Source organism: Erinaceus europaeus, chromosome 13 (genome assembly GCF_950295315.1).
Source record: "Erinaceus europaeus chromosome 13, mEriEur2.1, whole genome shotgun sequence".
Lineage (NCBI taxonomy): Eukaryota > Metazoa > Chordata > Mammalia > Eulipotyphla > Erinaceidae > Erinaceus > Erinaceus europaeus.
Window position 1 is genome coordinate 91,531,547 of NC_080174.1, and position 27,319 is coordinate 91,558,865.

General features: G+C 44.9%; 1 protein-coding gene across 3 annotated transcripts in view; it reads right to left on the bottom strand.

Annotated features, from left to right (window-relative positions):
- The window catches only part of VPS13D (vacuolar protein sorting 13 homolog D), a 267,871-nt gene that overhangs the window by 144,026 nt on the left and 96,526 nt on the right, over window positions 1–27,319 (bottom strand). For all 3 annotated transcript variants that reach the window (XM_060170884.1, XM_060170883.1, XM_060170882.1), the window contains 12 exons: window positions 26,699–26,851; window positions 24,604–24,739; window positions 23,280–23,327; window positions 19,889–20,039; window positions 19,400–19,610; window positions 17,417–17,664; window positions 15,011–15,202; window positions 14,586–14,712; window positions 12,962–13,104; window positions 5,636–5,766; window positions 5,277–5,452; window positions 1,403–1,526 (listed from right to left, as the gene is read on the bottom strand). In XM_060170884.1, coding sequence (XP_060026867.1) covers window positions 1,403–1,526; window positions 5,277–5,452; window positions 5,636–5,766; window positions 12,962–13,104; window positions 14,586–14,712; window positions 15,011–15,202; window positions 17,417–17,664; window positions 19,400–19,610; window positions 19,889–20,039; window positions 23,280–23,327; window positions 24,604–24,739; window positions 26,699–26,851 — 1,840 coding nt within the window. The remainder of the gene's footprint in view (window positions 1–1,402; window positions 1,527–5,276; window positions 5,453–5,635; window positions 5,767–12,961; window positions 13,105–14,585; window positions 14,713–15,010; window positions 15,203–17,416; window positions 17,665–19,399; window positions 19,611–19,888; window positions 20,040–23,279; window positions 23,328–24,603; window positions 24,740–26,698; window positions 26,852–27,319) is intronic.

Below are 27,319 nucleotides of genomic sequence, written 5' to 3' on the forward strand. Positions count from 1 at the left end.
ATAAGAGAAGAAGAAGAAGAAGAAGAAAAAGGGGAAAAGGAAGAAAAAGGAGGAGGAGAAGTAGAAGAGGAAGAGGAGGAGGAGAAAGTTCTGTCACAGCAAGTATCTAAAGAGACGATTCTTCTCCTTCCAGTAGCATCTGTTCCAACCTCATCTCCTGTGACACACATTGTCTCTCCGCTCCTCTGCAGACAGTCACCCATCATGAGACATTGTCATTCACAGATAAAAGTGAACCAAGACACTGGTAGAATAGCCCCTGCCATAGTCAGCTGTTAACTGAATCCCATTCCCCTCGTTTGCATGGAATACCCCATGTGTCGCCATGCCAGTTTAATCGAGAAAAAATTGGGGGCTGAGAAGTTACTTGTGCCTGATCAGGGCTGCCTAGCAGCCAAAAACACCAACGGAAATCAATCAACTCTTAAAGCTAAGAATTTCTAGGGTGATGTAGCTATAACAATCCCCACAGGATTTCTTTATTTTCATTTTATTTTATTTTATTTATTTTTTAAAATATTTATTTATTTCCTTTTTGTTGCCCTTGTTTTTTTTTTTATTGTTGTTGTAGTTATTATTGTTGTTGATGTCATCGTTGTTGAACAGGACAGACAGAAATGGAGAGAGGAGGGGAAGACAGAGGGGGAGAGAAAGACAGACACCTGCAGATCTGCTTCACCAATTGTGAAGCGACTCCCCTGCAGGTGGGAAGCCAGGGGCTTGAACCAGGATCCTCACGCCAGTCCTTGCGCTTTGCGCCATATGCGGTTAACCCACTGCGCTACCGCCCGACTCCCTCTATTTTATTTTTTAAAAATACTTATTTATTCCCTTTTGTTGCCCTTGTTGTTTTTTATTGTTGTAGTTATTATTTTTGTTATTAATGATGTTGTCATTGTTGAATAGGGCAGAGAGAAATGGAGAGAGGAGGGGAAGACAGGATCCTTACACCAGTCCTTGTGCTTTGCGCCACCTGCGTTTAACACACTGTGCTACTGCCCGACTCCCTTATTCTATTTAATCAATCAATTTTTTTTTTTTTTTTTACCAGAGCACACTGGAGCTTCCGGCACAAAAGACTCTTTGCATAACCATTATGCTCTCTACCTGCTCCCCCCACATAGTTTAAGTTTTCTTAACTATTTAACTTGACAGGACAGAATTTGAGAGGGAGAGAGAGAGACAGAGAGATACCGGAAGACCTGTTTCACCACTTACCAAACCAGGGGTTTGAACCTGGGTCCCTGTGCATGCTATTAAGTTCACTGAACCAGGTGCACCACTGCCCAGCCCCTGTAGTTTCTTTTTAAGCCAAGTTTAAGACAAACTTCACCAATATTTTATGGGGCGTACACAGCATGTCGTTTCGCAGATGAAATAGCTTCCCAATTTCACTTGATACCTTAGAAAAGTTGTCGATTCGGAAAGGAGGAGGCAGCTGATCCGTGTCACTAAACGATATCCTATAGGTAGCCCCACGGAGAGTAATTTCCACTCGAAGAAAGAAGCATTTCCCCAGGGTATCTCTGCAGAAAACAGGAGAAACAAAAAAGGTTACAACAAGAGGTTGTATCAAGTGTAGGCAACTCTGTATATAGGAACCAAAAATATTGCCACACAATAAAAACAGAATTAATTCAAGCAATTTAAAATAGAATATTGTGACTATACACAAAGTCATTTTTATGACAACTGTAACAAAGTTAGTTGTATTACATTTATATAAAAGCTGCAATCATTTTTGTTATCACAGAGCCTCAAGTTGGACTTTTCCAGATAGAACCACAGAGGGAGGGAGGGAGGGAGGGAGGGAGAGAGAGAGAGAGAGAGAGAGAGAGAGCAAGCACTAATAGCACTAATAGTTTCTCCAGGCTGAGAGAGGGCTGCACTGGAACCTGGGTCATGCACATAACAAAACAGGTGCACTAATAGCCAGCTGCCTGGCTAAGCCAAAACGAAGACCTCCAGAGCTTCAGGTCAACATTTTCAGACAGAGAGAGAGTGACACAGTTGGGGAAATGTCCCAGTTGCTAAGTATTGGTTCCAGTCCAGTCTTCCGCAGTGCATGTGGCAGAGTGGTGCTCTCGCTTCTCTCTCCCTTCTCTAGCATCCAAACAAAATAAATCTTGGGAGGGGGACCACAGCACTGAAGCCTCCCCCCAATGTCATGTGGAAAAACGTGGGTGGTGTGCATGATGGTGCCTCATGGGTGAGCTATTTCACTGTCAAGGAAAAATTACAGATTTTACTTGGTGGGTTTAATCTGGATCATGGTGTTGGTCTAGAAAGTGAATTAACTACTGGCTGTCCAGTAGGATGTCCAGAGGAGGATCTGGAGCCCTACTCTCAGGTCTGCCCAACCCGGCTTCTCAAGGATTTACTCGGAACACAACCTGAAAACCATTATGTCAGCTGCCAATTAACTCTAAGAAGAGTCAGGGCAGAATGATGAAGCATTCATCATTAGCCAGAATGGAAGAAAAATGCAGATGACTTAGTTTTAAAACTTACATAGAAATCGTAATTTGGGGAGTCGGGCGGTAGCTCAGCAAGTTAAGCGCAGGTGGCACAAAGCACAAGGACCAGCGTGAGGATCCCCGTTTGAGCCACCGGCTCCCCACCTGCGTGGGAGTCATTTCACAAGCGGCGAAACAGGTCTGCAGGTGTTTATCTTTCTCTCCCCCTCTTTGTCTTCCCCATCTCTCTCCATTTCTCTCTGTCCTGTCCAAGAATGATGACATCAATAACAATAATAATAACTACAACAATAAAACAAGGGCAACAACAGGGAATAAATATTTAACAAAGAATTCATATTTTGGATAATTCACAAGTACATTAGATTTCTGTTCCTTTACAACTGTGTTCTCAATAAGGAACCAGAAAGTACAAAAAAGATTAATTTTGCTCCCAGTTGATTTCAAAGACCTTATTAGCTTAAGAAACTGATCATGGAAATGAAGTCACAAATAAATGAAAAAGCATCCCGTTCACAGCTAGAAAGACCTAACTTTGTTACAGATGTTAAAGTCACCCAAAGTAATGTACAGTAGAATTCCAAGGGTCTGGGAGTCCGGCGGTAGCGCAGCCAGTTAAGTGCACATGGCACAAAGTACAAGGACCAGCATAAGAATCCTGGTTCGAGTCCCCAGCTCCCCACCTGCAGGGGAGTCGCTTCACAAGCGGTGAAGCAGCTCTGCAGGTGTCTGTCTTTCTCTTCCCCTGTCTTCCCCTCCTCTCTCCATTTTCCTCTGTCCTATCAACAATGGTAACATCAATAACAATAATAATAACTACAATAATAAAACAACGGCAACAAAAGGAAATATATATATATATATATATATAAAAGAATTCCAAGGGTCTTTCCTAGAAATAGAAAAATCCGTTACAAAATTCAGATGGAAGCCAAGGAAAACTGAGTAGCCAAACATAATCTTGAAAATGAGAAACAAAGCTCTTTGTTTTCGGATTATACCTCCTGATCCTGATCATACCACACCTCATGTGCGGATACACGTTTGAGAGCCAGAAGCGTGTGCAAGAGCACCATGCACAGTCCTGGGGAAAAGCCCACAAATGGTCACGTGGCGCTATGGGGTCTCTCCTCTGTCTCTCTCTCATAGACAACTGAACTTTGACATCTGTAACAAAGTCAGCCGGGACTCAAGCAAGCTAAGGTCCTGACAAGAAAACGCAGAGTGGGGGAGCATATTTCACAGGTACAGTCATCAAAATACCTTGTTTGAAGATAGAAAAGGGTTCTGAAGACTGACTGCAGAACGGGACAAATATACTTAGTAAACTTAAAAACAGGGAAGATGGTAAATTTAATATTCTGTTCCCGAGGTCCACAAAATTATTCCTGGAACTCTGTCTTAATCTCTTTTCTATCTTTTATGTACTTTACCACAATTAAAAAAACAATAATCAAAAGTAAATAAATGAATAAGAAAAGAAACAATAATCGGGTCAGGCGGTAGCACACTGGGTTAAGCGAGCACGTCACAAAGCACAAGGACTCGAGCAAGGATCCTGATTCTAGCCCCCGGGGCTCACCACCAGCGGGGGGGGGGGGGGGGGGGGGTCGCTTCACAAGCAGTGAAGCAGATATGTAGGTGTCTATCATTCTCTCCTCCTCTCTCGATTTCTCTCTGTCCTACCCAACAATAACAACAGCAATGACAATAATAACAATAAGAGTAACAACAAGGGCAAGAAAGTGGAAAAAATGGCCTCCTGGAGCAGTGGATTTGTAGTGCAGGGCCCAGTGATAATCCCTGGAGGCAAAAAGAGAGAAAGAAAGAAAGAAAGAAAGAAAGAAAGAAAGAAAGAAAGAAAGAAGGGAGGGAGGGAGGGAGGGAGGGAGGGAGGAAGGAAGGAGAGAGAGAGAGAGAGAAAGAAAGAGGGAAAGGAAGGAAGGAAGGAAGAGAAAGGAAGGATGAAAGAAAGAGAAAGGAGGGAGTCGGGCTGTAACGCAGCGGATTAAACGCAGGTGGCGCAAAGCACAAGGACCGGCATAAGGATCCCGCTTCGAACCCCAGCTCCCCACCTGCAGGGGAGTCGCTTCACAGGCGGTGAAGCAGGTCTGCAGGTGTCTGTCTTTCTCTCCTCCTGTCTTCCCCTCCTCTCTCCATTTCTCTCTGTCCTATCCAACAACGACAACAACAATAATAACTACAACAATAAAACAACAAGGGCAACAAAAGGGAATAAATAAAATTTAAAAATTAAAAAAAAAAAGAAAGAAAGAGAAAGGAAGGATGAAAGAAAGAGAAAGGAAGGAAGGAAACTAATAATCTTTTTTTTTTTTTTTTTAATGCAGTAAGAAATGAAGTCACTCTGCGGTGACTGAAGTTGAATTTGGTTGATTTTTCCTACAAGAACCTTGAGGGTCACAGGGGTGGGTTGTTTACTCTAAGAACAGTCTGTACAAGGATACAGGAACAGAGAGAGACATTCATAACCAGTAGTGATGACTGAATGCAAGCAGTTTTCAGAGTAGCAGGCAACCATGAAGTCGCTGCTCCCTCTCAGACTTACAGCAGAAACACAGTGGTCAAAATTGCTGGCGCCCCTTTTAAAATTGCAGGCCAGCAGGATGTTCACTCGGGCTTAACTGCACCTCACCTGTTCTCCAACTGTATCTCCAACTGCGCCAGAAATAAATGAAAGATGCTTACTTCTGACCACTGTTCGTTTGGAAATAATGAAAGTATACATGGCAGTACCCCAAACAAAGCTACTCTCTGTCTACAGGGAGTGTTGTAACATACCTCATGTTGATATGGAAGGAATTATTCTTGTTGACTTCAAAGCCACCAGACCAAATACAATTGGGCACGTCCATCAGCCTGACACACAGAAGCTGATCGTAGTCATTCCGTGGCCAGTGGAAGACCACGCTAGAACCAGGAAGTGTGGAAATGTAGCCCTCAGGATTGGCAGTTCCCTAAAACACACAGAGTCACTGGCTTTAGTTAACAACACAGCAAAGGTTATAAGCCAAAGGTACAAAGTAACTACCTATACCTCAGAACTTAACTACAGGGTTAGTGTGGGAATGGGTAATGCCGTCAAGACTCACTGTACTATTTGATAAGCAGTAGTCATTCTTCAAAGGTGAACTGCTTACCTGTCCCCTGGCAAACTCCCTCTGTGCAAAAGCAAGCTTGTGGGACGACTTATTGTCCAACAGGTAACGGGGGGCGAAGATGACCATGCAGGTGTCGATGTATCGACCTCGGCCTTTTTTGACATCAATGCCTGCGAACGACAAGAATCACCTCTGTGAATTCATCAGGAGAAAAAAAAAAAACGGTGGTCTGGCAAAAAGAAACTTCTATCACAATTACCTCCTTTCTCTGAGAAAGCAAGTGTTACGGATCAGAGAGAATGTCAAGCCTTCCAGAAGAAATGAAAGCGACGACTGTGCTCAGGATATCATGTCTTCGTCTCACTTGTGCACTAAAGAGACTCAGTGACAGTGAGTCTCACTCATGTGTGGAATTCAGAGAATTAAAACACATGAAGTAGTTTAAAAAAAAAAAAGGAGCTAAATTGTCTCTGATTTTCTGACAGCTATGATGTTTACTGCTGAGAAGGGTGTGGGCACAAAATTTTGGTAGTAGGTAGAGTGTGGAGCCATATCCTGTAATTTTTTTTTTAAGATTTTATTTATTTATGAGAAAGACAGGAGGAGAAAGAACCAGATGTCACTCTGGCACATGTGCTGCTGGGGATCGAACTTGGGTCCAAAGCTTTACCACTGCACCACCTCCCGGACCACCTGTAATTTTATTTATTTTATTTTATTACTATTAGTTTAACCAGAACACTGCTCAGCTCTGGCTTACAGCGGTGCAGGGGAACTGAACCTTGGGCTTTGGAGCCTCAGGTGTGAGGGTCTCTTTGCAAAACCACTATACTATCTATCCCTGCTCACCTGTAATTTTATAATCTTGTAAACCACTGCTAAATCACTAATAAAATTGATAGTGAAACAGTCTCAGTGACAGTATTAATACCCTCACAACTCCTAACATCTTCAATAAGTATATGTCATTGTAATAACAACTAAAATACACACACAGTCAAACACTTCCCTATATTAAGCTGTCTCCACTAAAATAAATTAGATGGTATGTTTCTGCTTATACCTGGGAAGTTTCCTCATGTGTAACTTCTTGTCCTTCTAACATGACACAGTAGAAATTTCCAGTTGGTTAGGATTCTGTACTGCCTTGAACCTAACTGACTCCAGTCTAATATTATCCTTTAACCCACCGCCATGAATTCAACTTCTATCTAATACTAAGTATTATATGATTTATTCAAATATCTTCAATATCTATAATGTATTTGGAAAAAAGCAAACACACACACAACAAAAAAATAAAGTTATGATCAGAAAGTAATACCAAACATTAGATCACCCAAGAGAAAACTGAAGTAGCATTGAATTAATCTATAAAGACACAAAAGCAGTATGAATTGTCCGCTCATTCACACAGTGAATATAGCAAATGTATTACAGGCACTGTGCTCAACACTGGGAATATGATGATAACAATATAACAAAAGTAGTAATAATGTTTAGTGAACTTAAAATATGCTATGCGACTAGGTGTTTTCATTCTGTGTGTTTTATATTATTATTATTCTAAATAAAGAGATACAGAAAGACGCACACACGTGCGAATGAAAGAGATACAGAAAGAAAGACACACACACGCATGCTCAGCTCAGGCTGATGGTGGTGCTGAGGATTGAAGCCGGTAACTCAGAGCCTCAGGTATGAAAGTCTTCTGCATAACCATTATGCATCTTCCCAGCCCAAGACTTTGTTTTATAAGATTTATTTTTTTTTTCTGTTTTCAGCCCAAGAGACTTGGTTTTATAAGATTCATTTGTTTATTCTTTTATCTTATTTTTCTATTTTACTTGATAGGACAGAAAGAAATGGAGAAGGGTGGGAGAACAGATAAAGAGAGAGAGAGACACCTGCAGGCCTGCTTCACCATTCGTGAAGCTTCCTCCCTGCAGGTGGGGAGCAGGGACTTGAACCTGGGTCCTTTCACATGGTAAGACGTGCACTGCTGCCTGGCCTTATGTTTTTACTCTTATGAGAGTAACAGCACAAGAGACAGTGAGCAAACAGAGCCTGCTGGTGCCAGGGACTGAGTCTGCAGAGTGTGGGGCCTCAGGCATGTCAGATCTATGCTCTAACATTCAGTTCTTTCTACAGCGCCCAACATAACACCAATCATAAATATATCAATTTGGGGGCCAGGTGGTGGCCACCTGGTTGAGTGCACATGCTACAATGATTAAGGACCCAGGTTCAAGTCCCTGGTCTCCACCTGCGGGGGGGTGGGGGGGGGCTTTCAACTTGCTGACACAGTGCTGCAGGTGTCTGTCTCTCTGCTTATCTCCTCACTATCCTCTTGATTTCTCTCTGTCCAGTAAACAGAAATAAAAATAAACTTACAAAACAAGTCTATCAATTTAATAACTATGCATTCTGCATTATCTAAGAAATATTAGTCTCGACTGGGGGAAGGCCGTCCTCTTCGACTGAGGTGCAGCTTCCAGAGGGACACACGTGGAGCCACGAGGGAGGAAGGAGCACCCGCCTATGACCAGAGGGGTGACTGATGTCGCACCCAGGTCGCCCTCACACCCCCTTTCTTTGGTCTAACAACACAGTTTAAATCAGTCTTGACCCTAAGGCCTTTCTGTAGTAAGTGTTAATGAGCGTTCCCAAGAAGTGAGTGAGTGAGTGAGTGAGTGAGTGAGTGTACTCACTGTACATTTCTGACTTCGGGAATCCTGGAATGCTTTAGCGGCCAATGTTCAAAAGTGCTGCTCCAACCTCCCCATTCACTCCTCTCTAGCCCCTCGAATGTATTCCATCCAGAGCTTCTGGCCGACCTCTGCCACCCTGCTTTGGAATCTGTTATCAAGGAGGCAACTCCTCGGCATAATGCCACAAAGCACGGAGAAGCCTCTGGTGACTTAAGAGGTAGGTCGGACAAAGGTGAGAAAAAGAAACTGATCACCCAAGGGAACAGACTTTATTCTATCGAGAGATCACTGTTAACTTTAAGGATTGGAGAGACAGCGTAATGGTTACACAAAAAGACTTTTGTGTCTGAAGTGCCAAAGGTCCCAGGTTCAATCTCCAGGACCTACAATGTGCCAGAAGCCAGAGCTGAGCAGTACTCTATAAGGAGAAGGAGGGAGAGGGAGAGGGAGAGAGAAAGGGAGAGGGAGAGAGAAAGGGAGAGGGAGCGGGAAAGGGAGAGGGAGAGAGAGAGACTAGAAAGGAGACAGCTCCCATATCAAGGGTGAATCCAAATGTTAAAAGGTTATAAATAACTATTACCTCAAAAAAAATCAGCTAAAAAACAGGAGAGAGAAACTGAACTTGAAAGATTTTGCTTTCACCCTCCACCCCCTCCCCTCCGACCCCAATTTCAACATTTCTTTATTGAGGAGGTATTAATTATTCAGGGTTGTTATCTATTGGGGTTACTATTCCATGCTTCTCCGAGACAGGTCAGACCTTCATCTTGTTCCTCCGCAGGGACCCAGATCACCAGCGTCCTTCCCCCAGAGTCCCAGGGACTGCTACGATAGACCACCGTCCACTGAGCTCACTCGGGGAAGAGGGTCTGATTACCAACGCCTTACGCACTCCCCAGCATCCCTGATTCACCGTGAAGTCAGCTCTTCCCTCTAACAGGTTTGTATCTGGGCTGCCCAATCCATTAAGCACTAGTCTCGTATGTTTCTTTGGATACAATAACAAACTTGATTCCTTAGTCGACTCACCACACCCCTTCGCAGGGAGCCCCAGGGGCTTGGCGGCATGGGTGGCTAGTGTCACCACTGTGCTGAGCAGACAGTAGAACGGTCCCCTCACTGGCCAAGTTGAGCGGACGGCACAGTTCTAGACAGCGACCCAGTCAGCACTACACAGGGCTGAGATCCATGAGCATTATACACTAAAGGAGAAGCACTGCCAACACACTGATCTTGACTTCTCTTAACCCTTCAGAAAATCTTTTCAATGTCCCACGTGGTTATGAGGTGTCTGGGTAAAGAAATGCCCCCTTCTCTGCCGCCCCCCCCAACACCTGCCCCCATGAGCTAAGTCGTTGAGGGGCTTCCAGTCACTACATTCACCAGATGTATTTTACTGAATTTCTGCTTCAGATGTGTATGCCGCAGTCCTGATCCTTGTTCTAACCCATAGTCCCTCTATCACCTGGGCAAGTCACTTAACCTCTCTGCCTCGGATTCAAGGAGAACAAAGCTTCTTACCTCTTTAGGGTTTGCAGGTTATAACGAGTGCGTCGGAAATGCTTAGAGAACAAAAAGCAGTCTGAGTGTTTCCATTATTCCCATGAAAAACCAGAATTCAAGTCAAACTGATACCTTCTCACAGGTGAGTCTGAAATTAAGCAGAGCCCCAAACCTCAAGAGAGAGTATTTCAGAGGCTCCTTAGATCCCCGTGCTCTCAGGAGCAGAAGGACAGATCTGCACTGCTATCAATCTACCATTCGGAGAACACGCATCTGACCCAACGCCAAATGAGAAAGGCAGGAGGTGTGACCATGGAGAACAGCAACCAGATCAGACTCTTTCTCAGAACCACAAATATACACAACTATCAAACTTAACAAAATCCACCAACTATGGCTATACACAAATAATGTCAAAGGTCATAAATTACGGTGATGCTGTGTATGATACAGCAAATCCTAACAAAGGGATTTTTCAGAGTTAACCCAATTGCCAAACAATGTGATTATAGCAATAACTATCTATTGCCTTCTTAAACCCTAAGAAAGCAGGAACCTCCTGCTTCCTCTATAGAGCCTATTATTCCCCAGTCCTGGAACCTCTAGGGTGGGGCTCACTCTCCTGCATGCTTCTCTCAATTCATACCAAATGATATTGCAGCTGCTGATGCCAACCTAGTCAATGCAACGAGTGCCACCATAGCATGCTTCACTTCAGACTGTGTCCAGAGACCTTAGGTGTGGAATGTCAACCCTTCAGTCTCATTACTCAGGTGAGACCTTTCCTTTCATAGGATTCTCTAATTCCATTCCAGGTGGTTCACTTCTTAACAAAGTCCCAAAACCTAGATATAGACCAGGGCCCATGAGATAGGGCATATGTTCACATGTATTCATAAATTAGGGCAAAATATATGCCCGAAAGCAAAAGTACATAATAGTCTGCAGTGAGTCAATATATGCAACAAGCAAGTAGAAAGACCTAAAAAGACACCATAAAGTTCCTAATGAAATAGTGTCTACTTAGACCCCCCTCACCTACTTCCTATTACACTTCCCTTAGTCATTCCAAAGCTAACCTTATCAAAGCAAGGACTGCAAATGCTGAATAAGGGCAAGAGACTGGCATACTTTTTTTTTTAAACATTTATTTATTTATACCCTTTTGTTGCCCTTGTTGTTTTATTGTTGTAGTTATTGTTGTTAGACAGGACAGAGAGAAATGGAAGACAGAGAGGGGGAGAGAAAGACAGACACCTGCCGACCTGCTTCACCGCCTGTGAAGCAACTCCCCTGCAGGTGGGAAGCCGGGGGGCTCGAACCGGGATCCTTATGCCAGTCCTTGTGATTGCGTCACCTGTGCTTAACCCGCTGCGCTACCGCCCGACTCCCGAGACTGGCATACTTTAACGATGACTCTTTAGACACTATCAGGCCACCCCATCAGCTGGGGCCCTAGTTGGGGAGTCCTGAGATTCCCAAACAGACATGATGGGCCTAGACCTCGAATAGATACCTCTCTACATTGTTACCAGTCATCTTCATCAGTAACAACACAACAGACCCCTTTATGGGCCCCCATAGGACCTTGCCCTCAATGTGGATCAATAACGGTAGAGAATGTTCCATCCTCCAAAGGGAGGCTGGACAACATACTCTATATTCCACCTGAGGAAGATGGGTTCTGATATTGGGGCAGCTTGGAATGGTCCTACTCATGACCACAGAATGTGAGCTCAGATCCATAGGGATGCAGAGGTCACATAGGCTCCTAAGCTGAATATGGGCCCCAGACCACATCAAATCGATGGGGTTTACAGTCAATGATATTTATACACCTTTCCCATATTTGGAGTTACTCTCTTCCCTGATCCAGCTTTCTGGTCCTTTTTCTAGCTATGACATCATCTCCCCAAACAATAACTTGGGTCCACCTGCAATATCATATGTCAGGCTCAGAAAAAAAAAAAAAAACTAGTATAGCCATGGGCCCTTTGGAACTTAGAACCCCAGCACAACACGGCACCACTTTTGTCTCTCCACACAGCAGTAACCAAGGGAACACACAGTGCTGGTGGTTAGAGAAAGGAGCTCATGACCTTTGAATCTATGACTTCAGGGCACTAGCCTACTGAAACACAGGTAAGCACACACCAAAAAAAAAAAAAAAAAAAAAAAAGCAGGGAGCATTTATGACCAAAACAAGTCTGGTCTGTCACCAAAATATAAAGGTGCTTTGCAGCAGCTGCTGGAAGCAACTAACTGGTAAAGTGAGCTCTTGCTTCTGTGGACAAAGCTGCAGCCCAGCAGCCAAACCTGAGGCTTGGTTTCAATGGAAATCATACAGAGAAACACAGACATGGAGCACAAAACAGCTCTGCCACACAGCATATAAACAAAGCAAAGCCCAGAGACCACAAGAGCATCACCTGTTGGCTAGCAATAACCAGCACAGTAACAGTAAACAGAAACATTGCAGAGACAAACCACCAAACATGCCAATTCAGACAGGGAGAAATGAAACTGAAGGACTCCAAGAAAATACAGACATAGAGGTGCTATCAGACAAAGACTACAGAAAGCTCATTATGAGGACTCTCCAAGGGTCTATGCAACCCAAAAGAATCTTGGTCCATAATCCCCGAGGGGGAGAAATATTAGGGGAAGATGACCAGAGGGCTCTGAACTCTAACTCCATCAGAAAGAGGAGAAGTGAAATAAAGGACTTCAAAAGTAGTAATAGGTGTAGGTGTGACTTAGAAAGGAAGAGAAGGCAGGACTGTAGGGGAAAAGGGGGAGGGGGACAACAAATATATATATAAATATTGACAGAGAGTTCAAGAAATATTAACCAACAGATATATGTAATCTTGGGAGAACTCCTATAGCTTTCAATGGAGGGAATGGGGACACAGAACTCTAGTGGAGGGAATGGTGCAGAATTATACCCCTGTTATTTTATAATTTTATACATCAATATTAAGACACTAATGAAACAAAAGAAAAGAGAGAGAGAGAGAAAGGAAGGAAAAAAGGAAGAAAGGAAGAAAGATCAGCATTTGTACCCAGACCAGAACACATGGTCAGTTTATTCCAGACTGAGGCCATTAGCCAAAGGTTCAGATTCTCCCCTACCCAAAATATAACTTACCAATGTTATAGATCAGCCCTGGGCGGTTCCCTTGCTGGATGACTTTCAAAGCTCGGACACCACTGCCACCATCCAGTGAGAAGCCCTGGCACCAGCCCGGCATGCCTTCAGGATGGATCCCCCTTCCAATTCTCATTGTGCAGCTGTGAGGCAGAAAAGCAGAGACTACATGGCCATCTGTAAGAATTTCTTGTCAACATGGTCTAATCAGGTGACACTTTTGTAGAGAATATAAATTCTTTCCCATTCACATGTGATTCCAAAACACAACAAGGCAGTAAGTGCACAAAAATCTGTAGACAGTGGTAGTGTGGACAAATATGTGAAATGTCTGAACATCTACAACGAAATACTGTAGGACAGAAAGTTCTGTGAGCACAAGACATAAATAAGCACTACTAATTTCTATGAATTCTCTGAAAAACAAAGACTCAAAGTAAGCCCACCTTCCCCTGACTCAAGGGGTTTCAAAAGTTCATGAAGACAAGCAAGAGAAAAATATGTGCGGGGGATGAGGCTGATGGCACGTTCTCTAAGGTCCGGTACTGTTTCAATGACAAGGACTGTTAAGTCACTGAGTTATTATGCATGGCTCCTGGAAACATTCTGAAAGGCATATTCCAGCTCTGTCACTAGCATAGCAGTAAACATAATCCTGGGCAGGCAGGCAACTCCTTCTAAGTCTCTGTTTGCTCATCTTAGAGGAAAAAAGTCTTGCCCTACCATTAGGACCTTGGGAAACACAAATAGATGACTTACGTGCGGCTTGGGAACTGGAACTACCCTGGATAAAGCTATGTGACAAATAAAAAGTCCTAGATCTATAATCCTTTCAAGAAAAGGGTGAGCATGGGCTTGCAGACCATGTCAAGAGACGGACTGTATCTCCCTCCTAAATGCAGCCGCCTGGTCCGGCCCCCCTTGGCAGACACATCTGTCTCCATGAGAATGCAGTGCTCACTTGCAGCATCTTCCTACATATATGGCGTGTGTGTTTATATGTTTAGATATGCCCATTGGCCCTGGAATTAAGGCTATACTTAAACCAAATGTCAAGAAGCAGAATGTCTGTGGGTCAGGTGGTATTACGCCAGCGTGAGACATGCTCTGCCAGGCACACGGATGGGGGTCAGGCCCTGGTCTCTACAAGCAGGAGGAAAAGCTTCTCAAGTGGGGAAATAGTGCTTTGGCTGTTGTTCCCTCTCTCTCTCCCTACCTCCTCTCCCCCTCTGTTTCTTTCTGTCTCAGACCTGGACTGGCTTAGTGGAGGAGAAGCTTTTCCAAGGTGCCCACCTATCTCCCGTCCAATGCCGGCTGTTTCACTATGCCAGGAGGTCAGAGAGGAAGACAAACTGCAGCAGCGAGAAGAAGGGGACATGTGGTTTCTACTCACTGTAGAGTTACGAACAAATACTTCAGTACATGTAGAGTAAGATGAGCTTTGATATCAGTGGTTCATTTTCCGTACCAAGGAACAGACTTTTGTCCGAGAAAAATCCCACTGGGTTATGAAGCTATCCCCTGCCATCTGCAGTCTATGTCTACTACGTGGACAGAATATAGCCTTCGCTCACGTCCCCTCCCCTGGGGGCTTCCTTCCTCCCCAAGAGATGAGGGGACTCACAGGTTTGGCTGCTCTTTGTCAGCATAGCAGAACAGCAGAGGGCTCAGGCTCCGTGCCAGCTCGTGTTCCTCAGACTGGCCGGCCGCATCTGTTCTTGCGTTGTCCTGTCTGAAGATCAGTGGGAGCCCTTTGGGTTGGAGGAGGGGGAGAGGGGTTACATAAATCTAATGAGTCAAGTCAAGAGAGATGAAAATGTAAAAAAAAAAGTGGGAAAACAGCAAGCATTGAATTTCATTACTGAGCGAATTTATCTCACAGACTAAAAGGACAGTTTTAGTCACACACTTACGATAGCAGCAGCAAACTGTTAGCAGCTGGTACTCTAGACGTGATGTTTGTACTGGCTCCTGCTCATTCGAGGAGCAAACACATCTAAATTGCCAGAACTGACACCGCAAGCCTGCCAGAGCAGCCCCTGCACATACCTGTCTTGTTAATCAGCCAGTACGGAGCAGAAATGAAGATTCTTAAGGCCCCTTCTGCTCGACACACAATCCGGATGGTGAGATTTAGCTGCCGCCGGTTGCTGTCATAGAGCCGCATTCTGACCATATAGTTTTGGGTCCCGGGTGGGATAAGAAGTTCTTTGCAGAGAGGAAAATTCTCCAGAGACACCCCTGAAGAAGACACAAGCTATTGCCTTTCTGGGTCTTCACTAAATTGAATTCCCTTTAAAAAAAAAAAAACAAAAGAACTGGCAGAATCCTCACTAGAATGGCTCTTTTCCTCTAGCTGGCGTGAGAATAAACCTGAAGCAGACCACGTGACCTGGGTGCCATACTAGGGGGTGTGAAGTGTTTAATTAGGTGGAAGAGAATTCCGGAAATCAATGAATAACAGCTATGACGGTGAGAGTTGACGTCAAGCCATGCTGGGTGTCAAAGGCACCTAGCGAAATCAAGTGCAGGACAGTTCAGATTTCTGCAGCCCAGCTGCCTGGCTTCAGATTGCCAGTCTGCTTGTTTGGGGTCGAGCTAGTTAATCCCACTGTGTCTCATCAGCAAATGGGGCTGATGGTGCCTACGTGCACAGGGAGGATCCGCACAGAGCTGCCGAGTGCTGGGTTTACACGCAGTGGTGAGTGGAAGGACATTCCCGTGTCACACAGGGATACCATGAGCATCTGCTGAAGAACAACACTTACTAAGAATGAACAATGGGACCCGGACACACAGCTCCCCTGCACAGTGAGCTGTTCTGCTGTGTGCACGACCCAGGTTTGAGCCCAGCCCCCACCACACGGAAGGAAGCTTTAGTACTGTGGTCTCTCTCTCTCTCTCTCTCTCTAACAACATGCACTAGGACCTGGGTGCAAGCCCTCAGTCCTCACCTGCAGCGGGACGCTTTAAGAGTGTCTCAATCTCCCTCCCGCTTTATCCCCACCTTCCCTCTCAATTTTTCTTTTTTTTTTTTTAAAAGATTTTATTTATTTATTAATGAAAAACATAGGAGGAGAGAGAAAGAACCAGGCATCACTCTGGTACATGTGCTGCTGGGGACTGAACTCAGGACCTCATGCTTGAGAGTCCGATGCCTTATCCACTGCGCCACCTCCCGGACCACCACACACACACACACACACACACACTTGAACAACTAGCCTTGCACTGTATAAAATAAGCTTACAGACTCATGCATCCACCGACCTGTAAGTGGACCACACACACACACACACACACACACACACACACACACACACTTGAACAACTAGCCTTGCACTGTATAAAATAAGCTTACAGACTCATGCATCCACCGACCTGTAAGTGGACCACAGTAGGACACTGAGTACATTGACTTTCAGTTTCCTCATAGGGATAATAGCTGTCTTTCCCCATGAAAACACATGCTGTAGTGAAGATCAAATAAGATGATACAGTATAATCAGGTACGAAGCAGTAAAATGACAGTAACTAGGAGTCAGGCGGTAGCGCAGTGGGTTAAGCGCACGTGGCGCAAAGTGCAAGGACCAGCATAAGGATACTGGTTCGAGCCCCCCGGCTGCCCACCTGCAGGGGAGTCGCTTCACAGGCGGTGAAGCAGGTCTGCAGGTGTCTGTCTCTCTCCCCGTCTTCCCCTCCTCTCTCCATTTCTCTCTGTCCTATCTAACGACGACGACATCAATAACCAGAATAATAACTACAACAATAAAACAACAAGAGTAACTACAACAATAAAAAAACAAGGGCAGCAAACGGGAAAAAAATAAATAGATATAAAAAATATTTTTAAAAAATGACAATAACTAGCTCATTATTTCAATATCTCTATGGCTGCCCTGGAGAAACACAATTCTTATCCAAATGCCAACAGCCCCAATTCGCTATACAAGTGTTGCAAATATGGCTATCTCCAGTTCTGATTCTGGCAACTCAAAATTACTTGGTGCATTAAACACTCCAAACTTGAATTTCCTCATCAGTGAACCGGCACAGATAACTAGCGCTGCAAAGATCACACAAGAGCACAGACTCACTGTCTGAAGTGCAGTGTGTACTTAGCAAGTTTCCCTTCCCCTCTTCCTGAAAAGAAGAAGAATGTCAGATGACTCTACTTTAAGACTAGGAAAACCATGATATGAAAGGCTAAAACGGCAATTCTATAGTCAGGTGAGCAACAGCAGGGTCTTCTCTGTAAATCTTTTGGTTGATTGGTTTGTTTCTACATTTTTTACCTTAGGGTCTCAGTTTATCTGAGACTGGGTAAGTCTTTTGAGCTAACTTACTGAGTTATCATCTGTGCACCACTTTCTCCAAAATATTTACAAGTAACCACAATGACTTCCAGACATTTCCACAGCACCATGACGAATGACCACCTGACTAAGCCCTTACCTAGTTCAATATTCTGGGACGTGTCAGCTGTATGGAGAGCAGCCTCTTTGCCAGCTTTCAGTGTCCCATTAATTGGCATTCCCTTCACATAAAAGTCGAGCTCACAAGGAAGCAAGTTGCAGATTACCACAGTTGGCAGGAGATAGATGGTATGGCCAGGCTGTCTGAAAATCTGTTTTGCACTGTCAGAAAATATGTTTGAAGGCATGTAGTCTGGGTAATTTTCTTTCTTGATAGCCACACAGAACCTATGGAGACAAAATAGTGTGAAAGTCTTCAGCATAAATAGAAAGCTTAACCCCCCCGCCCCCCTTCTCAGCCAAGTATGGGCATGGCACAGACAGTGTTCTAAAACTCGGCAAGATACTTGCAATTTTTCATGCAAAAAAATTTAAATAAATTACAGAAGTTTGTAAATGTTCAGTTTGAGGAGTTTTGACAATCCTATACAGGGTCACATATACTGTGTAGTTTTGATTTCTTCTTACTGGCTGATGTTTTATGGCCGGTAATCCCATATTTGAGATGACTACGTAATCTACAGATGTTGGTTAGATTAAGGCGAATTAACTGATAAGACTCTTCAAACATTTCCGTATCCTTATTGTTTTGTTTTATAAAGTGCTGAGAGCTAAGTGTCACGAGCTCTCATTACACCCAATCTGGTCCCCTATGCCTACACTGAACTTCTCTGTTCCAGTCTCTTGGAAACAGAGTTGGCAGTCAGCTGAGGTAAAGAACAAACACCTCATCACAGGCCCCTGCAAGCATCAACCTGGCTTTGACCTAGCACGTTATGATGGGGCCCTCCTCCATCGCTATCGAACAGGCCATGGCCGGTGCGCCGCTATGTTCCATCGCTGGGGAGCCAGAGACGACCCGAACTGCCCCTGCAGCTACAGACAGACTATGACCCACATAGTCACGACTGCCACCTCTCCAGATTCAAAGGAGGTCTCAAAACTTTACATCAGGCTCAACCTGACGCTGTTGACTGGCTACGGAAGAAGGGCAAACGCTAAAAGAAGAATTACTGTTCTGTCCCAGGTTCCCTTTACTATGCTAACAAACATCACATCTGGGTAAAAAAAAAAAAAAAAAAAAAACACTGGCATTCTCCACACACTCTCCACCTCTATAAATCTAAGCTAAACAGATGCGAGTCTTCCCTCTACAGCGCACAGTCTCTAAGTTTAGGAGAATCTAACGATAGGGGGGCCAGGCGGTGGTGGCGCACCTGGTTGAGCACTCACATTACAGAGCACAAGGAGCCAGGTTCAAGTCCCTGGTCCCCACCTGGAGGGGGAAAAGCTTCAGGAGTGGTGAGGCAGGGCTGCAGGTGTCTCTCTGTCCCTTTCCTTCTTTATCTCCCTTTCCTCTCAATTTCTGTGTCTACCAATAATAAATAAACAAAAATATACTTTACAAAGAAAAAAGAAGACTCTAACAATAAAAGCAATCCAGATTTGTTTCACATGGAATCTACTCCTATATCGCATACTCTCAGCAGGAAAAGTCGTACTCTTACGAGATTTTGTTAATAGTGCACAAGAAGAGTCAATGCAAAGTACGTGAATGTTTGTCTGAATTCCTTTGAATTCTGATGTCTGAAAAGCTCTGAATCCCAGGATTTCACTTCCTGATTTAGGAAAGAATATTACTCTTGTTCTTCAATATTACTACTGTCTCTTCCTCCTCTCCCTACATATTCTCTCTTTGTCCTGATATACTCGTGCCAGTGCCTGACCCTGTATGTCCTGAGTACTGTGCTTGCTGGCATTTTCTCCCAGAAGAAAATGAGCTGAGACACACTGAGTCCACTCCTACTCAGGATGGGTCTTTGAATCTTGCAAGATTTAACTGAAGACCACCCCCCCCCAAGAAAGAGAAACATTTAATGTTTTATATATGCACAATCAAATCACTAACAGTCCCGAGAGAAAAGCAAAAACAAATATGCCTCCATCCAAATGGCCTGCGTACCTGAAGAATCGACTTTTTTCCGTGTCCATCGAGTGGCATTCCCTTTTGCTGCTACTGACTTCTGTGGTCTTCACGACATTAGTCCAGTGGATAGGAGCCTTACAGAAAAACACACCCAGCCCCTTGGGCCGAGCCTGCAGCCGCCAGGAAGTGAGGTGCAAGGGCACAGCGAAGGAATCGCCAGGCAGGACAGCAGGAAGCACCACAGGCTCTGCCAAAGAGACAAGTAGTGACCTTTTCAAGCAGTGGTCTCCCACCCCACAGTCTGACTGGATCAGGAGAAAAGAAGACGCTCACTCAGACAGTGGCCTGTCCTGCCATGCACGTGAGGAAGCCCAAGCCTAGCTGTGGTCTCTGTACTTCTCGGGGAAGGTCATCGCAGAGCAGTGGGGCCCAGTGAGGAACAGGAGGGGGAGGGTGTGGAGGAGGATGATGGGAGGCAGGGAGGGAGGAAAGAAGGGAAGCGACGTAGACTTCAGCAGAACTTACTGTCTGGGGCTGAGGGGCTGTCCAGTCTTAGTTCCATTGGTGTCTCAAGTCTGTTCTTCACAATGAGGGCTGATCGAACAGTGATTACTTTTCGGGCACTGCCTTCCATTGTCACAGCAAAAACCACTCGGACAGGTGGAAGAGAGGAGAACTGCACACAAGACAGAAACAAAAAGAACACTCAGTGTGCTTCTGAACAACGCAGGCGCTTGACTCGGGTCTGAGACCACCTCCCAGCGCACTAGGAGCAGCCTTAGCGCTGTATGTGGTGTCTTTCTCCTTTCCTGTCTCATTGTCACTCTGTATTTGACAAAGTAAGCCTGGAGTGGTGAAGCCTAAGCAATGACAGAAAGAAAGAAAGGGAGAAAGGAAGAAAGAGAAAGAGATAAAGGAAGGAAGGAAGGAAGGAAGGAAGGAAGAAAAAGAGAGAAAAAAGAGAGGGAGGGGAAAGAGAAAGAGGAAAAGACAGTGAGTGGGGGAGGGGGAGAGGTAGGAAGAAAGGAAGGTTGGGAGGAGAGGTAGGAAGAAGGAATGGAGAGAGAGAGGAGGGGGGAAGAAGAAGCAAAGGGAGGAAGAGATGGAGGGAGAGAGATAAAGAAAGAGTGGGGAGGCAAAGGGGAAGGGAAGGGAATATACAGAGAAGACTGCTGAACAGCAACTTGAACACTTAAATCAGAAATATCTTAATAGTACTACAGCTCTGCAGTGAAGCTGGTGATTAAGACATAAAGCCATTCAGTTTTAATAGGGCCGAATAGTCTATAAACACTCACTATTAAAAAAAAAAACTCCAAATATTAGACAGCAACACAAAGAAAAATCAGTCCTCAGCTGGTAGACATGCATAAATCACTTTACGGACTGCCAGCAATCATCTGTCAGCTTTCCCCTACTCCTTACATCTTAGTGAGAAAACACCTGTTGGCAGTTACATTTGAGTCATAATGGCCTCAGATGCCATCGCATAAGCTTACACACAGAAACTGTGACCAATGTCCTCAACTCCACTGCAAGGGGGCAAAAGACCACAAAGATACAGAAGCACTGGGATGGGGCTTGACAGAACACTCAGTGGTTCACCCCCCGAGGTATTTTCCTCTCAGTTAATGCTAAAAGGAGCAAACATCCCTTGGACATTGACAGTGGGCTGTGCACTGTCCAGACACACACACAAAGCATAAGGAGGTTTCCTGAGACTTGGACTTGTCTTCATACAGTACAGACTGCATTATGAAGAGGCATCTAGATTGGTGTGTTTCTCGTAGGAACAACAAAAACTTTATTCTTGCTAAGCATTGTAAAACTCTCTCTCTGAACCCACACTCTACTCACAGACATTCACACACACACACACACACACATTTACACATAGTATTTGCATTTCAACTTTAAAAAACAACTTCTCTTTCTTCACAATAATTCTCTAACTCTACTCAATAATCACTCTTTTATAAACAGGATTTCAAGGTTCAGAAACTTGGGGTAATGGAGAGAAATCATTTCTTTTTCCAGTATTTATACATTAACTAATCCCTGTGTGAAAACCAACCTACTAAGCAGTAAAATACAGAGCTCCATGCTTTGCACTAAGATTTCTAGAGAGTACCAGGTGTATGTTTGCCAAAGCAAAGGACTCTGGGGAAGGAGGGAGAGGGATGGGATGAAAGAACACTGGGGTCCTGGTGAAAGCTGGAGGAAGAAGCAACTATTTTTCCAGACATCTGTCGCGGGACCTGAGGGGCTGTGACTACAGGCGATGACGGTGCTGTGAACTGTTAGCCTCTTGATAAAAGTTCACAGAAATGAAGGTGAGATGACTGGCACTACTGTCCTCTGGGGCCAGGTGTCCGCTGACGTGGTTTGGTGAAGCCCAAGTCCAGTCAAGAGTGTGCCTGCCTCCGGTGAGTCTACTTACCACTTCACGTTTCTTCAGGGAAAAGAAGTCACAGGCAAAAGCCTAAAAGTAGTCATCTTTTGATCGCGTGAGAGAGGAGAGGGCTACCTGGCCGTTTATGGTGTTTTGTTTCCTGCCTTCCTTGACTTCATGTGGCAGCAGGGGGTCAAGACCAGGCCTCAGCAAGCGAGGAAAGTGCTCTGCTACAACCCCCACCCCCACCACCACCGGTCCTAAACACAGCTTTTCTTTTTTTAAAATTATCTTTATTTATTTATTGGATAAGACAGCCAGAAATCAAGAGGGGAGGGGGTGATAGAGAGGGAGAGACACCTGCAGCTCTGCTTCACCACTTGCAAAGCTTTCCCCCTGCAGATGGGGGAAAGGGGCTCGAACCTGGGTCCTTGTGCATTGTAACATGTGCTCTCAACCAGGGGCACCACCACCCGCCCCCCAACACAGCTTTTCTTTATTAGCTTGTGAAGCCCTGGGACTAAACTCTGGCTTTGCCGCATGTGTGGCTTCATGGAGCAGTCACCAGGGCACCATCTTTTCATTCCTTTTTTTTATTATTTTTTTGTTTTGTTCCTTGTTTGTTATTTAAGGAAAGAGAGGGGAGATGGAGAAGAGAGATACCTCAGCATCTCCCCACATTCAACAGGGCTGCCCAGAGTCGTACAGTTGGCTCGACACAAGCTCTCCTGGGAGAGCTACCTCCTGACCCCCAAACCCTTTGTTTTTTGAACATCATCTTGTGATGGTATTTTAAGGCAACATGGTGTGGGGGTGGGGGGAGAACCAGAACTTACTCTTTCACATTTTTTGCCTTCATGACCTTTGAGCCCAGGCTTGTAGAAGGCACACAGCAACACAGGGGTTACCTTATCATCACCGACTTTGAAAAAGAAAAATTTTGACCAAAATGCTTGCCTCTGCTTCTCCTTTCCTAGAATATCTCGTCTATCTCACATGCCAAGCTAGGTAAAAACCCTTTCTTAGAAATTCTTTTAAGAGGAAGGCAGGGAGTTGGGCAGTAGCACAGTGGGTTAGATGCACGTGGCATAAGGACCGGTATAAGGATCCCGATTCAAGCCTCCGCCTCCCCACCTGCAGGGGAGTCGCTTCACAGGCGGTGAAGCAGGTCTGTAGGTGTCTATCTTTCTCTCCCCCCCTCTGTCTTCCCCTCCTCTCTCCATTTCTCTCTGTCCTATCTAACAACAATGACATCAATAACAACAATAATAACTACAACAATAAAACAACAAGGGCCACAAAAGGGAATAAATAAATATAAAACAATTTAAAAAATAAAATAAAAATAAAAAAGAGGAAGGCAACCAGTCATAGGAAAGAAATAAAACAAAAACCGATCCCCCTCCCTCTCCCTCACACAGACCATCAAAGTAGGACCTGCTTCTTGTGGCCGGCAGAGATCAAACCTCTGTGCTATAGGTGCACCACACACTCAACAACACAAGCCTGGGAAATCATACTTACATAAACCTGGGGGTGGATGATATTTGTCCTGCTGCTGGGGCTACCGATCTAATTAAAAAAAAAAAAAAGCCACAGTCAGAGTCTGCACAGACCTAAGGTTACAGGCATCACTCAACTCCTGACAGTATCTTGTGTGAAAGTGTGTGTTTGTAGGAACATCTGGGGAACAGTCAGCCCCGACTTCATCTTGGAGAGTAGGGGAAAAGCAACATTCCCGCCGCCATTCCATGCACACGGCGTTTCTTTGGAAGGCATCCGCATGATATAAAGCTATCTCGGGGGAGGGAACTCAAGCCTTTCACTTCCAGAATGAGTCTACACCAAACAAAAGCACCATCAGATTGCATGAGGGAAGCTGCAGTGACTCTAAAAATGTTCACTTTCCTCTTAGCTCTCCAGATGGAAGGACACGCTGGAGTCAAGTCTGGTCAAGAGTGTGAGAGAGAGTGTGGTCAGAAATAAACCACGGTGGGTATCTATCTGTCTTTAGGGTTTGCAGACACAGAGCTGGAAAGTGCAAGCAACAGGGTTATAAAGACAAAATAAGGCAAGCTTGACAACGTGTGAGGCAAAGCACGAGACGGGTATGTGTCCACGCCTAGCTCAGAACTTGTTATTCCACTGAAACTAGCCACTGGCTGTGTTCTCTGCACATGGATTAGCAAAGCATATGATCCATCCAAAATGTCTTTTTCCTACAGCCCGCAGAAATCAGGAACAGGCTTGGGCGGAGTGTGTATGTTACCATGGTCAGAGACCGGCTTCAAGCCCCATCTCCACCTGTGCTGTAAAAGTTTCATAGGCGAGCAGCCGTGCTACAGGAGGTGTCTTTCTGCCGCAGTGTCTGTTTCTCTAATCTGTTTCTCAGCCTCTCTCCAGGAGAGGAAGAGGAAAGAAAGGGAAGGAGAAAAAGAAAAGAAAAAGGAACGAGATTTTTTTCACCAGAACAAAGCTGTCTTAACTGTCTGGGATTTCTGTTGCTGTTATTTTGCCACTGCAGTATCACTGGTGCTACATACCTGCACAATTCCTCCACTCCCAAAGGAACTCTCTCTTTAAGAGAGGGGGAGAGACAGAGAGGGAGAGAGAGAGAAAGGCAGAAAGAGAACGAGAGTCACTGCGACTCCACCCCCACTGCTTATAAAGTCTCTCCCAGGCAGGTGCCCCCATGTGGCAACTGGGAGCTTAAACTCAGATCCTCACACATGGAAAAGCGTGGCCTTTACCAAAGACGTCATCCCCGAGCTCCTGACTGTCTGCTTTGTAAGGGGGTGTGGCCAGGGCACGATTTTGCCAATTAAAAACGCCATCTGCAGTCACATACTGTAGAGGAAGACGAATTCTTATCTGGTGCTGCGTATCGGAAAAAGGTCCCAACTTTGTCCACAGACACCGGGCTCACTTGCTCCCAGCCGTTGACTCTGACTTGCAGCTGATGAATCCGGAGGTCATGGGTGTGTCTGCCGGGCAGGACACAGGGAAGGCATTAAGCGAATCTTTACAAAGACAGGAGCACTGGCAGAAAAGACTCAAATCTCACCTCCTATGTGATAGGAAAACCCAGCTGATGATTACTGAATACAAGGGAAATCAACAGATATTTTAACTGAATTTTATACGGAAAACAAAATGGCGAGATATGTACAGCTTCAGCACGAGTTGCCCTGGCCCTGCCCATTACAAACCGGCATCCCACCCGCCAGTCCAGGTCTCTGCCCTGCAGCTGCCCACTCCAATATCCGTGAAATGATGGCACCAGCTCAAAAGCCTTTCAGTTGGCAAGTGAAACTTTGTGCTGGTTTAAACATATGCCAAATACTTGGAAATGCCTAAGGTGATGTTTTTCTTCTTGGTTCTTTGGGAGAAGATGCTGCTGCTTCCAGACAGACCCACACTGAGCCGAAACCAAACTGTCTGGCTTCACTCCTACCTGACTGCAGATGGGTTCTGAGAGAAGGAAACCTTGGGAGTTTCAGAGGGGAAGTGTTTGGCTGAAATTGGAGCAGAAGGCAGTGGGCAGAACAGGAGGAACGGGAGGAAATTGCACATTTAATTCTATTTTAGATTTTGCCTAATTCAAGACAGAAGTCTAAAATGGGGAACTGGACTTTAGTCTGACGGGAAGGGAGGAGGGAGACTGAGAGTGAGGTACAGTGTGGTGTGCCAAGGGGTTTTGGAAAAGCCAGAGAAGGCATTTATTTTGATGAATTCAAGCAGAACAGTAGAACTTGAAATGGGCTGCAAAACGTGGAATCTAAATCGGAAATGACAAAAAGGTCAAACCCCTTCTGATACAACAGAGGCAATGCTTATTAAGAAATGCAGCCAACAGCACTAGAATTAGTCTCTCCAGAACTCTGTAGAATAGGAAAATGCGTGCCACTCATCCCTGGAGACTCTGATGCGGTTTCCACGTGCATGTGCCTAGTAAAGCCATTGCTTTTTTCTTCTTTCTTGCAGCCAGAGTTTTGCTGGGGCTTTGTGCCTACACAATTCCCTTAGTCTGGGGGGACTCCTTCCTCCCCCCAGATAGAGGATGAGAGAAAGCAAAAAAAAAAAAAAAAAAAAAGAGAGAGAGAGAAGGAACACCACAGCACTACTTCACCAAATTGTGAAGCTTCTGCTTCATGGGACGCTCTCATGTGGTAGGTAGTTGGGGGACTCGAACCCAGATCCTCACCAAAGTGAGCTAGCTCCTAGTCCTGAGTCCAGCTTCTTCCTGTACATACATTTATTTCTTCTGTGAAATCACTGGGGCCCACAAGGTCAAAACTCGCAAAAAAGGAAGGCGCACTCAAGAGCAGCTTCCCACAGACAGACCTCAAGTCCTGTGCTAGACATGTGACAGACAGATCACATAAATAAAGGACATGGGAAAAAATCAAAACATATGACTTCAGGGGGCTGCAGCCAGTTCCTCACATTTTGGTTCAGTCTGAGAACAAATATGAGACTCAAATGCTAAAGTTTTAACTGACTGTCCGCCAGGTCAGCCTGTCATTTACAAGTGCTTGCAGATAAAATGACACCTTTGCAAACCACATCATCTCCCATAAGCTGACTCAGCTTTCTCTGACATTTACTGCAGTGCTTGCTGAGGAGCTCAGACACGTCTGGATGACTTTTCACAGTTATCACTGCATCATAAAATCAGGACTAGATACAAGAGACTTGACTGCATCTGTCTATGTTTTGGTTCAATTAGGTAAAACACAGAACATCACTCCCATGACAAATGGATAATAGAAAATAATCCACTCCCAAGATAGCAAGACAGTCACCAGGCTTTTTGAAGGAAACACTGATCTCAAAGTACCTTTCAAACACAAAGCATACAACAGTAAAGGAAGATGAAATGGCAAAACACTAGGAGCCATCACTTAATGCCACATAGAAAATGACAGGACTCACGCTTTTACCTGTGTCTTAACTTTCCTCTGGCTTCAAATTCAAAGGGAATCTCTTCACCTGTGAGGACTTCCCGCCATTCACTGACGTTGTGCGCATCATCAAGGAATGTCCCGTTCCCTTCTGGAACTAGTCCTGGACTTCCACTGTGAGACAGTGCAGCCCTGGAACCAAATCAAACAATGCCAGCTTGCCTCTCTTTCTCTCCGACTCCCTCTCACATAAAGCTCAAGGCTGGGGCTGGAGCACAGCACCCAGTGACGGGGCGACAGAGGGCAACCTAGAAGGTGAGGAGCTGCAGCTCTCTCTCTCAACTTACCTGAAACTTCAGAAACAACCATAAGTGATCTAAAGCAGTCACTTGCCTCAGGCCCAGTCTGGTGTATAGCATGCCGTGGAAATCAGAGCACATGTTTTAAAAATCAACAATATTTGAGAAACTGTCTAGAAGTTACCCAACCAAAACTGTTTAAAAAAAAAAAAAGATTCCTCTAAAAGAGAAACGTGGTTTCCAATCAGTTGACTCTGTTACTCATTTCATGCACTTCATTACCTAAACTGGAAAGACCAGCATGTGTTTGGAAAGCTGAGCCAAGTCTTCCACAGGCTGCAAGTGAAGACAGCGTTCCTAC